Source organism: Cotesia typhae, unplaced genomic scaffold (assembly GCF_013202065.1).
Source record: "Cotesia typhae breed Kobodo isofemale line unplaced genomic scaffold, CoteBio_Ctyphae contig_22, whole genome shotgun sequence".
Lineage (NCBI taxonomy): Eukaryota > Metazoa > Arthropoda > Insecta > Hymenoptera > Braconidae > Cotesia > Cotesia typhae.
The window spans coordinates 4,547,960-4,564,679 of record NW_027423728.1 but is presented as its reverse complement, the minus strand read 5'-3'; the positions used below and the strand labels follow the sequence as shown (position 1 = coordinate 4,564,679).

General features: G+C 25.9%; 3 protein-coding genes across 7 annotated transcripts in view; 2 read left to right on the top strand and 1 right to left on the bottom strand.

Moving 5' to 3' along the window:
- The first annotated feature begins 729 nt into the window (after window positions 1-729).
- On the top strand, window positions 730-8,941 carry LOC141524185 (uncharacterized). Its single transcript, XM_074237885.1, has 3 exons — window positions 730-1,008; window positions 4,700-5,054; window positions 6,307-8,941. Exons 2-3 carry the CDS (start codon window positions 4,908-4,910, stop codon window positions 7,168-7,170), a joined length of 1,011 nt encoding a protein of 336 aa, XP_074093986.1. The 5' UTR covers window positions 730-1,008; window positions 4,700-4,907; the 3' UTR covers window positions 7,171-8,941.
- A 2,728-nt stretch (window positions 8,942-11,669) lies between these two features.
- Window positions 11,670-15,315, top strand: Ringer (tubulin polymerization-promoting protein ringmaker). 2 transcript variants are annotated; one of them, XM_074260202.1, is made up of 4 exons: window positions 11,670-11,954; window positions 13,833-14,138; window positions 14,851-14,989; window positions 15,069-15,314. In XM_074260202.1, exons 2-4 carry the CDS (start codon window positions 13,837-13,839, stop codon window positions 15,243-15,245), a joined length of 618 nt encoding a protein of 205 aa, XP_074116303.1. In that variant the 5' UTR covers window positions 11,670-11,954; window positions 13,833-13,836; the 3' UTR covers window positions 15,246-15,314. The 2 variants fall into 2 exon arrangements, with proteins under 2 accessions (XP_074116303.1, XP_074116304.1); XM_074260203.1 differs by lacking the exon at window positions 11,670-11,954 and adding an exon at window positions 12,457-12,627 and having other exon boundaries at window positions 15,069-15,315.
- A 57-nt stretch (window positions 15,316-15,372) lies between these two features.
- Rols (zinc-RING finger and ankyrin repeat domain-containing protein rolling pebbles) overlaps window positions 15,373-16,720 on the bottom strand; it is a 38,438-nt gene continuing 37,090 nt past the window's right edge. For all 4 annotated transcript variants that reach the window (XM_074237553.1, XM_074237555.1, XM_074237554.1 and 1 more), the window contains one exon: window positions 15,373-16,630. In XM_074237553.1, coding sequence (XP_074093654.1) covers window positions 16,325-16,630 — 306 coding nt within the window. In that variant the 3' untranslated portion in view covers window positions 15,373-16,324. The remainder of the gene's footprint in view (window positions 16,631-16,720) is intronic.

The following is a 16,720-nucleotide window of genomic DNA, read 5'->3' as shown; positions in this document are numbered from 1 at the left end:
AATATGGATACTTTTAGTAAAAAACTCAACATTTATAAATTTTACAACTGAAAAATAAATTGTCTCACTTAAGTACATAATTAATAAAATTACATCATTAATTAAAAAAAAATCCTTGACTTATTTTTTTTATAAGTTTTGAATTATCAGTAAGACATTCATAAGTCTAAAACTCTTTTTATAGCCCATTAATTTTTTTTCGATTTATATCTTTAAAACTTATCTGCAAAAATCCTGTTTTACGCTTAAAATTCCACTCCAAAAATAGACAAATTTTTTTTTATTATTTATTAAAATTACAACTTTTTTTAAACTCTAAAATCGAATAAATAATAATAACAATTTTAAAAAATAATATTTGAATTTTGCGGCAAAAATTTTTTGAATTTAACTTCACTGAAAATCTTTAAAACTGATAACAAATAAATGAAAACAAGAATTTATTTAGCTTTAATTAAAGTAAAACTAAAAGTCAGGAATCGATTTTTCCGGTTGTTGTTGTTGTTGTTTTTTTTTTTTTTTTTTTGGGGATGTAGTGAGAAATGAAGAATAAGGGTGAAACCACATAAAATGCAAGTGATAAAGTGAGTTACAGTAAGACATGAGGGCAGAGTGAGAGAGGAAATTTTTTATAAGAGGGGACACATGATATGAGTCACCACGCGATCTGTATTGGGGATATGAGCATGTACAGTACATGGGGCGCTGCTCACTCTTGGCTTGCAATATTCTTCAGTATGAGCGCAACTTCCCTGTACTATTGACGTGTAATGTTCAGAGGTGAAATAAATGTATAAATCAATACATAAATAAATAAATAAATATATAAATGAGCTGTGAATTTTTTGTAGTAAAAAAATGTCACGAGTAAATTTATTTGAAAAATAAAATTACGTTATCTAGTGAGTGACGTTGGAATATCATTTTAATTGTTAATTTACAGTGCAATATTTCAGTGCGATTTTATTGTCAGTGATACCGCATATGTAAATATTGAGTAATTTTGAGGTAAAAAAAATTATTTTCAAATTTAAATGAATTAATTAATTGTCTCTGAATAAAAAAAAAAAAAAAATAATAATTTTTTAAAAATCGCTATTAGTATTATAAATACTATTATTTTTTTTTAAATAAAATTTTGACAGCTTAATACTTTAATAATAGTTATAATATTGTTAAGTAATAAGGAAATTGATAAAATTGTAAAAGATGTTAATTAATCAAGATCAATGACGGTTAATAAATGCTGAAGGTCAATTTTAAATGCACTAAGTCAAGTATTGGATATAAATCGCATAACGTGGTTAGATGCACGTGTGCAAGGTGCTGATAAAGATTATTAATGTAAATATAAATATAATTATTATCAATTAAATTGTGTTTTCTTTTTCTTAAACAAATACTATTTATTAATATTATTAGGCCTTGAATATATATTGGTTATTTTCAATATTTTTAATCGTTTCCATTTAATTTATGACTTTAATTTTTATTAATACAAATCGGGTAAAATAATCATAATTAAAATTTTTAAATTTATTAAATATAGAAGCGCGCGTTGGACAACATATGTTGCGAAGAAATATAACTTTAAGATTGAGAAAAAAATAAGGAGGCTAAATAGAGCGAAACTTGTCTCCAGCCGATCGCATCGGTTAGACACGCGAGGACACGATTACATACGTTTCCATTTTGCGGTACATATGCTTGCTTGATATCAGTGCCGTTGTTGTTATTATTGTTATTATTGTTACTATTTCTAATGAGCGAACGTTAACTAATACTGGACTAGACAGTGGACAGATAAACAGCTACTCTGGAAGACTATATACTCAAGTTAGCATTTCGCGAGGCTATTATATCGGGTAAATTAATAAATGTCATTAAAAAGCATGACAAGATTTTTATTGTTCTTTTATGTAGAAGGAAATAATTACTTTATTTATGGAATTAGTCATTGAAATAGCCCGAAATAATTAAGAATTAAAAGGATTTTTTTTTGTTTTATCATTCATTTTATCACAAAAATTGTCTGCACCACTTATACTAACACTCAAGGGCAGTCATACTTCATAAATATTAAATCACAATTTTATATATTTATTTTAATACGTTGATTTATTGATGGAAGATCAAACTTTCAATTTTGATTAAATATTGAGGGGTCGTTGCTTAATTAAACATTGAATAATTTTTTCACAATTCAAAACTTTTAACAGTTGCGTTTAATACTTAACATATTTAAGTTTTTGTTGAAATTTATCGAAAAAATTTTGTTTGCTTTACTTAAAAATCCAGTAACTTAAATTTAAAAAAATTTTTTTTATATAAAAATTTACTATAATAAAAAAATTAAAAAAAAAAATATTCTTGACTGGAGGGTAAATTTTATTGGCTCAAGAAAATATTAAGGAAGATTGAAAATTTCTTGAATAAGGTCAAAGTTTCTTGAGCCAAGAAAATTTCTTTTGGCTCTAAAATAATTTTTGTCTTCCGTAAAATTTTCTTGTAAAGGATATTTGTGATAAATTGAAAAATATTTAACTTAATCAAAACATTATCATATTAACGTCTACTTTAACATAATCAAATATTTCAAAGTTCAATATTGACAGTATTATTCCGAAATTAATTTGATATTTTAGCTCAAATTATGCTAAATGCATTAATTATATTTTTAAGTTAATGATTTTGGTACGATAGACAATATATACTCTTAAAAAGAGATCCAGTAGTTTAAATGGTAGATTTGAAGCAGAGTAGCTGATTTGTGTAAAAAATATAAAATTTATAAATAAATTGTTAATAATTGATAAAATGTGAACAGCAATAATGTCTCATTTGCGCTTTGTTATCTCTGTTATTTCCTGAAGCGCTACCAGTCTAACCATGAAGTCTTCCGCAACTTGCTAATTGTAATGTGGATTCTATGAAATTGATAATTTATTTAATGAATTATTATTATTACACAATAATTGATAAAATTTAGAATGATTATTTACAAGTGAGGTCCACCATTTTAATTTTCATTTCTTAAACGAAATATTTTTTTTTTTTAATATTGATACATTTTTTTTTGAAAAATACATAAAAAATAAACAATTAAAAAAAATAGTTGATTATCACAATTTTAACAAATTTTATAAATTTTCAACTTTGGGAAGTACGGGCTAGCGAGTGAGCGAATAGAAATATTTAATAAGTTTTATTTAAATAAATCTAACTTAATACACGCGTGTAACTTAAGATACGAGGTGAAGCTAATGGGTTTCCAGGACTAACTGATTTTCTCCAAGTGTCCATTTAGGCCTCTGACCTTTCCAGAGGTAGGGGGTACTCGATGGAAGTATAGAGGAAGTATATTAAGGGTAGGAGTACTTACTTGTAGGAAAGTATGGGTCTAGATACAAGTAGGTGTAAGTATAGATGTATATTCTGAAGGTATGGAAAATTACAGAAGTAGAAGTATAGTTGAGGAATATCGGTAGAAGTATATGTAAAAGCAATCAGTGGACTCAAGGACCCGGTCGCTGGCCATGCGACATAAGTTTCTAATCCTTCAATTGCTTTTTAGAAAACGAAAGGTTATTGGGATTTTTATGGGAAGGTTTGGGAAAAACCCTTAAACTTCTTACAACCAAACTTATACATATTTTTAATCCTAATACAATACTTTTGTTAGGGTCTCACCCCAGCTGCGAATGTGAATTTTATTACTTGCAATGCAATTACAATAAAATAAAATTTCCCAAAATGTCCTTGTAGCGGACGAGACTCTATCAGTTGCTTGGCGTCACCAAGTAAATTATAATCTAGTATAATTTATGGTGATGAGACACAACTGAAACTTTTCTAACGAAATTTTGATACCGTTGTAGGAAAATCTACAACTTAAATAATTACTATATTAATTAACTTTTTCTAATAAATAATAATTATTAACTAAATAATTATACGTTAATAATAATAATCAAATAATGTTACTAAATATAAATAATAATTAAATAATATTAATAATCATAAATGATAATGAATTAATATTAATAATTATGAATAATAATAATTAAGTTAAATCACAAAAGAGTGGTGGAAGATATGACCCCCACACAACAAAATTTATAAATTTTTTTATAAAAAAAATATAAAATCTAAATTTTTTTCAATTTTTGAAGGCGAAAGAAGCTATCGAAATCTTTATTTATTTTTTTCACGATATTTTTTTATTATAAATGCACCATAAAAACAAGCAGAATGAACAAAAATTTTTAAAGTTAATTTTTCTTCGATATGGCCAAAAATAGGATAGACCCTACTTGTAAATAATTACCAAATTTACTTAGAATTTGTGCAGTTTTTAGAAAAAAAAAATAAATAAATTTATTTAGAATTCTCCATAGGTGTAGCTAGATCTTTATAAACCTTAATAAAAATAAAAGATTAAGTCACTTAATCTGTCGAATTGATTTATTTAAAGTAATAACTGGTTTTTTAAATGTACATAAACATATACAATAAAATAAACTAACATAAAAATGAAATAATGTCTGGACTTGTTTCTAAAAATATTATCTCTCATATTGATAAAACAGATAATGTTTTGAATTTAACTCGAGAACATACTAATAATAAAAGAATAAATTTCTTTTGTTATGGCTATGAAAGAGGTCAATAGATAATACTTGCAAATTTTTTTTTACAGACTGAAATATTTGAATGCAGTGGAACCGCTCGAAGAATAAGTTCAGTAAAATAAACGTAGATAGATACCGAAGAATAAAAACTAGCAGTGAAGGAGCTCAAGAAAAAAAAAGGAGGATGGTAGTGAATTTGAGATGTGTGTAATAATGACTAAGTGGTTTATTGAATAGTCATTGCGAGTGGAGTTAAATAGTATTATTATATTGAGAATGACCATGACCTCAGGAACAAACAAATGGGCCTCGAGGGCTGTGGTGATCCTACAATTGGCAGCCTGGAGCGCCGTTGGTATTGTACTACTGCAAAAAGGCGTATCGTCTTTGCAAAAAGGCTCCGAGATACGAAATATTACACAAGTAAGTTTTTTATTACATTTAAAAAAATTTTTTTCCAAATTTTATCTGAAATTAATAAATTAAAATTCCAGTTTTTAAAAGTAAATTTTTTTAGTAGAAAAGGTAAAATTAAAAAATTTTTAATACTCTGGGTAATTCTAAGAACTAAACAATAAAAAACACTAATTTTTTTAATCTTAAGAAAGTATGCAGTTTTTTAATTAGAGCTTAAATTCTTAAAGGTGTTTACCCTTTTATTTTCACATAAAAAATTTTAACTTTTATGAAAAAAATTTTAAAGATATAATTAAATTCAAATCTCATCTTGAATAATGTAAGTTATATATAAGTATGCCGTTAAATGATGACGTACAGCGCTAACATTCTACTATAAATAATAATGTAATATATGAATTAACAGCAAATTATTACGCTGATTCTTGGCTAGTTTTAATTGTTTGCAAATTAAAGTTGTACTTTCAGTGACTCATTGACAGTGATCAGATCTAAGAATAAAAAATTTTTAGTTTATATTAACAAAAATTTTTTTTTAAATATTGCTTGATAAGATTTTTTATTGAAAATTATAAAATCATAAAAATTTTAATTTTTCGTCAATTTATTAGTTTTTAATATTTATTGTTTTAACAATAAAATTTGAAAAATTAAAAATTTTCAGAACAATCATTTTTTAATTTCAAGTCGTTCTTTTAATTTTAAAGTTTTTCTACTTAAAATAGATTCAATAATGCTCTTTGTTCTCAAAAGTAATTTTTTCTATCGTGAATTTTACTGTTATGAATAGTAATAAATAATAAGTGTCGGTTCAAATTTTAAACTAGAAAAATTGCAATTCGAAATAACATTTTTAAAATTCAAACTTTTAATGTTAACTTTTATAGCTTTAAATATACTATTTAAATTAATATGAAATAGAATGGACCAAAATGTAACTTCTGTGATGGACCTCTTAAAATTGGAATTTTCAAAGAATTTTTCAACAAGAGCTTTGTTTGGACATTTTCGCTGAAATTTCAAAATTTTGCCGAAAGTACCCAAACAAAGCTCCTGTAAAAAATTCTATGAGAATCAAATAAATCCCTCACGCTGAAAATATGTCAGAAAAAGCCCAAAAACACAACTCCTATTAAAAGCGAAACTAAAAATTCCAATTTTAAGAGGTCCATCACGGAAGTTACATTTTGGCACACAATATTATGAAATTTTTCTATTTACCGTATTTTAATAATATTGATAAAATGAATAATTTCAGACGATGCCGAACACAGCCGGTTACAACTCAATCGAAAAAGATATATCAGTGATATCAATAGTCGAAGATTCAAAGCCCCGCGAATCTGAAGAGCTTCCGATTTCCCGGTCTGGCAACTCGAGACTCTGGGATGTTAAATCAAGGGCTCACAAGTTGGAAAAGTTACACCAGAAAAAAGCAAACGAACTGAACTCACCCGACGAGTTCGACGAAAATATAGACGGGCCACGTGTTTTAGAAAGTTTGGACTCATCAAAAGAAGAAAAATTATCAGAAGATAAAAAAGATATATTTATTAGCAAGAAATCCGGGAAGACAAAATTAGCGGAATTAGATGAGCTAAAGCCTCTGACTGACATCAAAGACGCTTCCATGAAATTAATATTACCCGAGACGAATTCCAGTCTTCAAAGACAGTCCGGGATGCTGGAATCCGAGAGAGCTTATGAAGACACATATCAACGGCCTCTTAATTTTTCTTTGCCGGAAGACACTGAGAAAAATAACAAAACTTGGCTGGCGCCTGTGCAAACTTCAACCGCGAAGCCGAGTATTTGGGAGACAAGAAGAAGATTAAGGTTGTCACATCTCAGCGGCGGTGGAGCTGCTGCTGCAGTCGCGATGGTCGCAGTAGGTGCTGTCATGCTCGTTCTTGGACCCGCGGTTATTGTTCTCAGGGCTTTGGACGAACGGCGACAGGAGCGGAGATTTCTGAAGCTTTCTGCCCGAGATGATCTACCACCCACTTACGAGCAAGCCACTTTAATGGACGAGGCGCCGAGATACTCGAGCTTAAGTTTGAATACTATTCTTGGACCGCCTCCACCGCCGTCCCCAACTCCCGCACGAGTTCAGCTTGTCTGAATGCTGGATAACGGAATACATATGGTTCTACCAAAGTGTGCATGGATTTTGTCTGAAATTTTTAAATCCGGTTATTTTGGTTCAAGTTCATTTTTTATCAAGATTTATTGAGACACTGATTAATAGTCTGTTTTTAAGATTATTTAGTTTTTCAAATTTTTTATTTTTATCAGGCTTAAAAAAAATCGGTTTGGATTTTTTACTTGGAAAATTCAATTTTCGACTGTAAAAAAAATCGCTGGTTTAAATCGAGTAAATTTGGAGTTTTTTTTAAACGGAGTTAATATCCGGAGTTTTGAGAATAAAATAAAATTTTTATTTGCTAAAACAAGTTTCAAATGTAAAATTACTAACAAATATTTAAAAAAAAAATTATCTCTAAGTTTGTAAATTTTAATTATATTTTTCAAAAAATTTGACAACAGTAAACCTAATTTTGATGAAGATTATTTTGTTTTTAAATCTTGCTGATAAATTTTGACGTTAAAATGAAAAAATAATAAATGATTAACATTACTACTTTTAATTAAATAAAATTAATTACTTTAATGTTAATTAAATTAACTTTTATTCGGCAATTTTTAGGATCTTGAAACAAATAAATGATTATGAAGAGAATTTATTAATTCTTGTAGAAATAAAAAAGAATACTTTTGCAATTTTTTAAAAATATTAAAAATTTGTCATATCAAATTAGAAAAAAATGTTTAAGTAATTTTTTGAATTTTTTAAGTGAATGGAAATTTTCAATAAAAAATGATAAATTTTTCTTAAATCAAAGTTTTACAAAAAAACTCTCAATATTTAAGTAAAACTTTGAAATTATTTACAATCAATGACTAGATAATTAAATTAAAATGATTATTAATTCAATAATAAAAAAAAAATTAATGAAATGAATAGACAAAATATCTAATAACAAAAAAAAAAACATAAGCGCTGTATCAAGAATGTGATTGTGTGAATGAAAAAAGTAAAAACAGTTTATTAAAGAAAAATTTTTCATTCTTAACAATTTGTTTAAATACAAGTGTTCTGATTTCCGTCCGTTAGCCTAATTTTGATGAAACAATCCAAGAATAACAAATAACAGAACAACAAATGACCGGTTGAAATATGACGATAATAATAACAATAAAAATTGTAATTATACTTGTGAAAAACAGCCGGCCTGACAATGAATGAGTTACTTTATTGACCTTTGTGAAGATGTCAAGCTATGAGCACAAAACACCGAGAGCAATTATCTCCAATTGACCGGGAATTGACCCGTGAACTCACGGTATCAACATGTAACACTTGGTCTTACTTGGTCTTGCTCTACATCAATTAGAGCATTACATTCAATGCGATTTATCTTTACATATATTTGTGACGCTAAGAGACACATACACTAAAAAATATTAAATACTTTATTTTATATTGAATAAATGAATTAAAAACTTGGATAAATTAATAAAAAGCTGATAGTAATTTTTAGCGGGTTAATTTATAAAATTAACTTGGCACATCGTCAACGACTGTTAATTTATTAATTATATTTTTTATTTACAATTAGACATTGAATAATGTACAGATTTTGTTGTTAATTTTTAGTTATTACTATTATTATTACTTTATGAAGATTATTTAATAGTGAGAAGACTGAGTGTGAGCATTTTTGAGCGTGATTATTGTAAATAATTATTAATTGTATGATGACTGTGAATAATTTAAAAATACTTTATACGTATTTATAAAAAAGTAGATAATAAATTTTAAAAATATTTTATGAGTTTTTTTTTATCGGAATTTTATTATATTTTTATGCTGAGTATTGATATGAAGAAAACGTTTGTAGAGTTGGTATTAACTCGTCAGCATTAAATTTATTGTTAATTAGTTGTTCTAAGGAGAATTTTGTTACTTCATTAGATTCCAAGCAATTATTAATAATGCTAGATATCTATATTACAATATTGTATCAATGATAATTTTGCAAACGTTCACAAATTGACAAAGTCCCAAAAAATTCGTCCTTCTAAAATTTTGACCACATAAATAATCACAAAATATACTACCATCATGTTAAAATATTAATTTTTACTATTTTTGTTTTAGAAATAGCTTGTGCTAACTGGGTAGTTTTAAGCCACAAATTTTTTGTAAAGAAACTGAAAAAAATTCTTTTATTTTTTTAATTTAAAACTTCATTTATCATCCCTAATAATTTTTATAAACATATCTTTGGAAGCAAGCTCACGAAAAATTTCCATAAATAGCCTATTTTTTTAGCCTACAAATTAGATTACTCCTTTAATAAATTGAGGAGTTGAGTTTCAAAAGGGTATCTTTTCATTTTTAATTAATCGAGACAAAAAACTGGTTATCTTCAATTATAAATATTTTTATTGAACTTTTTTAATTTAGCTATAAAGTGCTATCGATTATGAAGCTACAAATCGATTTTCAATTAGAAATCTTTATAATTCTCGAAGTACTTAATATTTAAAAGATCAAAAAACTGTTATTTTAAAATATGAAAAGGTACCTTTTTGAAAATCAGCTCCTCAATTATATTATTTTAATTTATACAATTTAAATGAAAAATTCAAATTGTTCATTACTGTAAAAATCTACTTTATCATCTGGTATGCTAAGAAAACTTACCACTGTCACTACCAAGGGTACTTTGCAGGTTTCTGCATAATTACCAATTAATAATCATAGTGCATTGACCGTAAGTAATTATCAGGGCCATAATATATAGTTTAAGCAGGCGGTATTGGTAATAAATTTAAGATAATTTACCGATAGAAAGATTCTATCAGTTATAAAAAATCCTTACTAGATGGCAAATTACATCGCAAAATTTTAAATCGTTTCATTTTTATTTTTTTTTTTTTTTCGGTAGAGTAAATATAAAATATCATTTTTAATATCAATCTAACAATGTTCAAATTACCGAGAATTTAATGTTGATGAATAAAGGAAACATGTAAGATACAATTTTGAAATTTTGAAAACTCGATAAATAAATAAACATGACAACGGAAATTTTAGCTCCAAGATGATTAAACAGCTAGCTATCATCCTATAAAAACTATAATCCAATAGAAATATTTTTCCCGTTTTACAAACAATTTTACTTCATTCAAGATAATTTTTTTTCCCGCGTTTTTTTCTGTATAGTACTTAAATTATAGAAGAGAATTTGTTGCTGTTAGTAAACTCCTGTTAATCTCAAATTAATAATCGTACATAAGAATTTTCATAATATATTTTGCTTATCAAAGATCGTAATAAAAAGATAAAAAAGTACCTTTCAATTTTTAAAACAAAATTTTATTTCTTCTTGAAATTTTAACAAATATCAAATTGCCCTTGATAATATCTTTGAAAAATTTTCAACCCATATTATTACTAAACAAAATAATAAATTGAATTTAAAGTGATAATCAATAGCGGTGATAGGCATTATTATCCGCCTGTCCTAACGAAAGACTAAAGAGGTTGCATGTCATACAAGCGCAACAAGTTATATTATAGATTTTGTGTATTATCTAAATAAATATCATTTCATCCATCGCAATAATACTTAGTCGTATATATGTAAATAAGTTAGTCACCTGAGGAGTAACTTAATATCACTACACCTCAAACTTTCTAAGCCAACTTTATAAAACTTCAAAATCTTTTTCTTACTAAAATTTTTTATGAAATTAATATTGACAGCAATTATTTTTTTTAATTCAATCCTTTTATTTTCTAATCTTAAAAAATTATCAAGTTTAAACTGTAATCTATTTTTTTAATAAAAAAAAAAAAAAAATAGAACATATTTTTAAAACAAAAGTCTAAATAAAAAAAAAAAAATTTATTATTTAAAATTTTCTGATGGCCGTATCTTCTATTTAAAATCATGTGTCATAAATTGATGATCTTACATAACGATACACTGATAAAAATATTCAACCAAGGACATTTTTTTTCAAAGAGTCTCATCTTAAACCAAACAAAAAAAAACAAGATTTTTAGTCTTTAATTAAATTAATTTATTTAAAAATTACTAAAATTTCTTAGTAACACTTCAAACAAAGTCTAGGTAACCTTCGACAGCTCGTCAATTTATCATGGCATTGATTTTCACCAACTCTAAACACTCTATACACTAAATTAATTATTCACATAAAACCTTGCGGTCAATTGAGTAATTAGAGTTCATAGTTTCAAGGCTTTTAATAACATTTTTCAACCCATCAATTCTTCGATATAAAAACTCAAAATTATAATTAATAATTACGTATTTCATCATTATCATCATAAATAAAAAAAAATCTATACTTCCCTCATAAAAACCGAAAAAAAAAATTAATTTAAAAGAACGATCAAGTCTAACTTACACTACGCGGGTGGAATACCTCTACATACATGTCCATCTACACACATTCAAATCTATATAAATATATGAAGGTATATTTAACAAGGAGGGGAGAATATCGTGGGGCCACTCTATGATAACTTAGTCGACTTTCAGTATCCGTGCAATACCTTTATTTTATCTAAATCATCAATTAAAAATAACATTAATCCGTAATTTACTTAATTTTTTACCTTCTTTAAACATCAAATTTTCTCACTGTTTTATTACTGAGTATTGACATAATTTTCCTCCATATAACTGGATTGATAAGTGATTACTTATATAAAAGTGTCATTTCTTCGGAAGCTGACGAAAATTTATCTCAAAAAAATTCAGTGTAAAAATTATTGAACGTTAAAAAATTTGTGATTTAAAAAAACAGGTAATTGTTTTTTTTTATTATTTTATTTAACATTTAATACTTATTATTTGAGTACGTAAACGTGTTTTGTAATAATAAACTAGACATCAAGGACGCGTTAAACAAGTGATAATAATAAAAACAATTAATTACATTCTAAATGTAGTTTTGAAGCAACAATCAAAAATTCAACAAAAGAATAATTAAAAATTGAATAATTAAAAGGCATTTTATCTTGATTTTACTCTTTTATGCGATCGATAAAACACATGCGCTCTGCACAAGCCCAGATTTCTTTTTTTCGTGTATTATCTCGTCTCAGAATGACGCGTACAGCTGATGATTACTCGGTATATATATAATATTATTTATTTTATATAAATAAACAACCGAGAAATAAACAATTACATAGTTAATAAGTTAATTACGGATAATTATGTGATTTTCTTCAGAAATAGTGGAAGCAAGACATTTGATGAAGTCATAAGTAATTGAATAGAAAAAAAAAGCAATTTTCTGGCAGAAGAGAAGAGAATAATAGAAAAATATTGATCGTGTTAATAAAGTTTAACATCCAATTCACGTAACTGCTATTTATAGGTATGAAATAACGGATGAGCACGTGCGGGGCGTTTACTTAGCGCTTATACAAAATTGCTATTTTTTAATGCCTCGGATTAGATGTACAGCGTAGGTATGTTATATTTATGTATGATCTATAGCACTAGGTTAATGGATAAAGTTTTAAATTTGTTTTGATGGCCTTGCTAAGGCTGACTTGTTGAGGGCTTTTCTACTTGATTGTTCGGAGGAATTAGTCGTGGAAATGTTGCGGTAATTTTTTAAAAAAATTTAGGACCCAAAAAAATTATTTATTTAAATTTTTGGTTTCGGTTCGGGAAAATAAAATTTTAAAATTTATTTTAATATGAAAAAAATTTTTGATTCTAACATTTTTTGCTGAAGAAAATTTTTTAGAAAATTTTATTAGTTTGATACAAAATAAAAAAATATTTAAATTTAGTTAAGAATAGAAAAAAATATTAATTTAAACATTTTTTAGCGGGAAATGATTTTTTTTAGTTCAAGATTTTTTTCTCTTGAAATGAGTTAATTTTTTTTTTTAGTACGAGAAAAATTATTTAAGTAAAATGAATAAGAATCACAAAAATATTTATCAGCATATTTTTTCTTCAGTTAGTTCATTTTTTTTTTTTTTTTTAAGTAGTACATCATTAAATTAAAAAAAAAAATGATTTTTGTAAATTATTTAGAAACAAATTTATCTAATGAATAAAATTATTTTAATTTACAAAAAAAATTCATTAGAAAATTGATAACTTAAATTCAATAAAATTTTGTATGAAAAATATTCAATATAAAATGAATAAATAAATTTTTTAATCGAACATTTATGAAAATTTAAACTAAAAGATTGTTTACTTAAAATCATACGTATTTTGTTTCAAATAAATAAAAGAATAAATCTAAAAATTGCTAGTCATTTATTAAAACAAAATTATTAAGTGAACATGTCAGGATAAAAATAATTTTTAATTAAAAATTAAAAATTAAAAATTAATAAAATTTCGACAAAATTATTATTCTAAAAATTACAGTGAGGTCATTTATAAAATAATAAGTCCCCTAATCTATCTATTGATAAGAATAAACATTAAATTGTGATTAAAATTAAGAAAAAAAATAACAACAAAATGGAAGTCGAATTAAAAATGGGAGAAGTATGTTGAGATTATTAATTAAACGTGTTTTATCTCTCGCGATAGTAAATGATAGCCTAGATATCGCGAGGAATTTAATAGTTATTATTATTTACTACTAAAAAGGCGATATAAAATAAATTAACAATATTTTGTTAAATATGTAATATTATTGCAGTTAAATGTCTGAAGAAACGCAACCAGAAGTACCAGTTTCGCAACCAAGCGAAGCAAACGGTGAAGAACCTCCGAAAATGGAAAAGAGCGAAAAATGCGAAAAACCCGCGGAAAAGCCTGCAGAAAAACCAGCGGCGAGCGGAGCCTCGTTTGGCGCGAATTTTAAAAAGTTTTCCAAGTTCGGTGACACCAAAAGCGATGGCAAGACGATTACCTTGAGCCAGAGTGATAAGTGGATGAAGCAGGCGAAGATTTTTGATAAGAAAATCACTACCACTGACACGGGGATTCACTTTAAGAAGCAAAAGTAAGTGATTTTTTTAATTGGAAGTTTTTTTTCAATTAACAACTAATTACAAAAAAATATTTTTAAAAATTTCAGATAGTAGCCAGTATAATCCAGATTACAATGAGTATAATCTAGATATCATCCAATATAATCTGGATTATACTAGCTAATATCTGAAATTTTTTTTTACTACAGATATCACTGAGTATAATCCCGGATGGTATCCAGTGTCATCTTGCTCTTTTCTTTTGTGTATATTTTTTATTTTTTTTATAAAATTTATTTACTAAAAAAAAAATTTTTTTTTAATTTGAAAAATCATTTCCGGTAATGGTACTGAAATTATGAGACATATCTCAATTTTTTGGATTCCTGTAATAATTAAATTATAATGAAAAAATTTCAATCAACAAATTTTACTGCAAATTTTTTTATTTATATTATAGGGTAAAAGACCCAGTTTTTGACACTGGCCTAATTAATAACACTTGTAATTTTATTTTAATTAAAAAAAAAAATAAATCAACTCTAATAAATTAATAAATATAATTTTTTAATTATAAATTTTAAGAAAATTGATTTTTTGAGAATATTTAATTTTTTTAATTAAAATAAAATTGCAAGTGTCACACAACTAGGCCAGTGTGAATAACTGGGTCTTTTACCGTATTTGTAATCAAAAAAAATTATCAGATGTTTTAATTAATTTTACTTTTAAATTAATTTGCAGATTAATGAAATTAAATATGGAGCAATACAAAACATTCTTAGAAGACTTGGCAAAAACAAAAAAAGTCGAATTATCCGAAATAATGAATAAAATGGCTAACTGCGGTGATCCTGGTGTTTCTTCCTCCATATCTGGCGCCGTAAGCTGATAAGTCTTAATTTATTGATTCATATTAAAATATATTAATTAAAAAAAAATAAATAAAATTTTTGAAAAAGGGAAGAGCTTCGTCAACCGTCGATAGACTGACAGACGTCTCAAAGTACACAGGCTCTCACAAGCAGCGTTTCGACGAGTCTGGAAAGGGCAAGGGCATTTCAGGACGAAAAGATGTCCCTGATTCTTCTGGGTATGTCCAAGGATATGGGCATAAAGACTCTTATAGCAAACAGTAATCCCGTTAATATTTTCCTTATCATCACTCACACTTCCCATCAAAGAAATATTTCAAAATATAAAAATAAATATATATATATATATATATATATATATATATATATATATATATATATATATATATATATATATATATATATATATATATATATATATTATACATATACATATTCATATATGTTGAAAAAATCAAATGTCCTTTTGACAAAAAATTAATATTCATTTAAAAAATTCTATCATGGATAGTTGCTTTTTTTACAATAAAAATTTTTAATGTTTTAGGTATGAATCATACTGTTTAAATATAAATTAAATAAATTAATTATACATTATTAAATAAAAATAAAAAATATGATATTGCACAAATAACATATTTAAAATAATACATTTCAATAAAAACATTTATTTTACAATTTTTTAAAATCGATTACAACATTTTCCTTTAACTTATTTTAATTATCATTTAAAATACAGCAGTACAAAAAGAAAACAAAGTTTTCTTGACAATCGATTAATTAAATAAAGATATTTTATTTTATTTTATTTATAATAATTCATAATTTATATAATATTAATAATTTATTAATCAATAATTAAATCTGGCAAGATCTAAATAATTTTTAAAAATACTGTAATAAACTTCTCAATCTGCTAAATTTTGTCGTATAAAATCAACAATTTATAATTATTACTATTATATCATAATTAAAAATTTGTTTTATATAATTATTCAATATAATACACAAAATTGTTTACATATAAATAAAATAAAACTATGTATAAATAAAAAATAAAAAAATTCGATTTTTAAATCTAGTGAATCAGATACAATTGCACCGCAACAAGCTATAACAGCTTATAAAAAAAAAAAATTTTTAAATAATTTAATTTAATAAAAATTAAAAAGGCTTTGGAATTTATTTGAAGCAATAACGAATAAATTTTTTTTAAATAACAAAACGCATGCATTTATAAATCCTGCGTTTATCGATCACTAAAAACTTGGCCACGGTCAGAGCTCAAGTTTATTTGTTTATATTTATACCAATATTATTATCATTATTATTATTATAATTACTTATAATTCCGTCAAAGTGTCAACGGACGCGCGAAATCGCGACCTCGTGATATCCGCGACAGTTTTACTGCACCCGATCCCAGTGCCCTCTATGCGGGATACAATTTCATCTTTGAGAGCACAGAGAACGCGACGATCTTGTCGGTTATTGACCGGCGCGATTTGCAGGGCTTCCTGGACGTCAGTAAGAGCGTTCTCTAGCTGACCTACATCGACCTTAGCCTTTGCTCTAGCGTAGAACGCTTCATAGGAAGAAGGCCTAGTGTTTAGAGCTTCATCTGCTAGCTCGATTGCTTCTTCGCATTCCTAAATCACAAAAAAAAAATTATTAATCATTATTATTATTATTAATCTAATAAAATAGATCATCAGTAATTAATCAAAAAAGCAAAACTC

Excerpts from the sequence above, each read along its gene's own strand:
- LOC141524185 (XM_074237885.1), top strand. The coding sequence starts at position 4,908 with ATGACCATGACCTCAGGAACAAACAAATGGGCCTCGAGGGCTGTGGTG. Across the intron at positions 5,055-6,306 it reads AGATACGAAATATTACACAA|ACGATGCCGAACACAGCCGG; the intron begins GTAAGTTTTTTA and ends GAATAATTTCAG.
- Ringer (XM_074260203.1), top strand. The coding sequence starts at position 13,837 with ATGTCTGAAGAAACGCAACCAGAAGTACCAGTTTCGCAACCAAGCGAA. Across the intron at positions 14,139-14,850 it reads ATTCACTTTAAGAAGCAAAA|ATTAATGAAATTAAATATGG; the intron begins GTAAGTGATTTT and ends ATTAATTTGCAG. Across the intron at positions 14,990-15,068 it reads CTTCCTCCATATCTGGCGCC|GGAAGAGCTTCGTCAACCGT; the intron begins GTAAGCTGATAA and ends TTTTTGAAAAAG.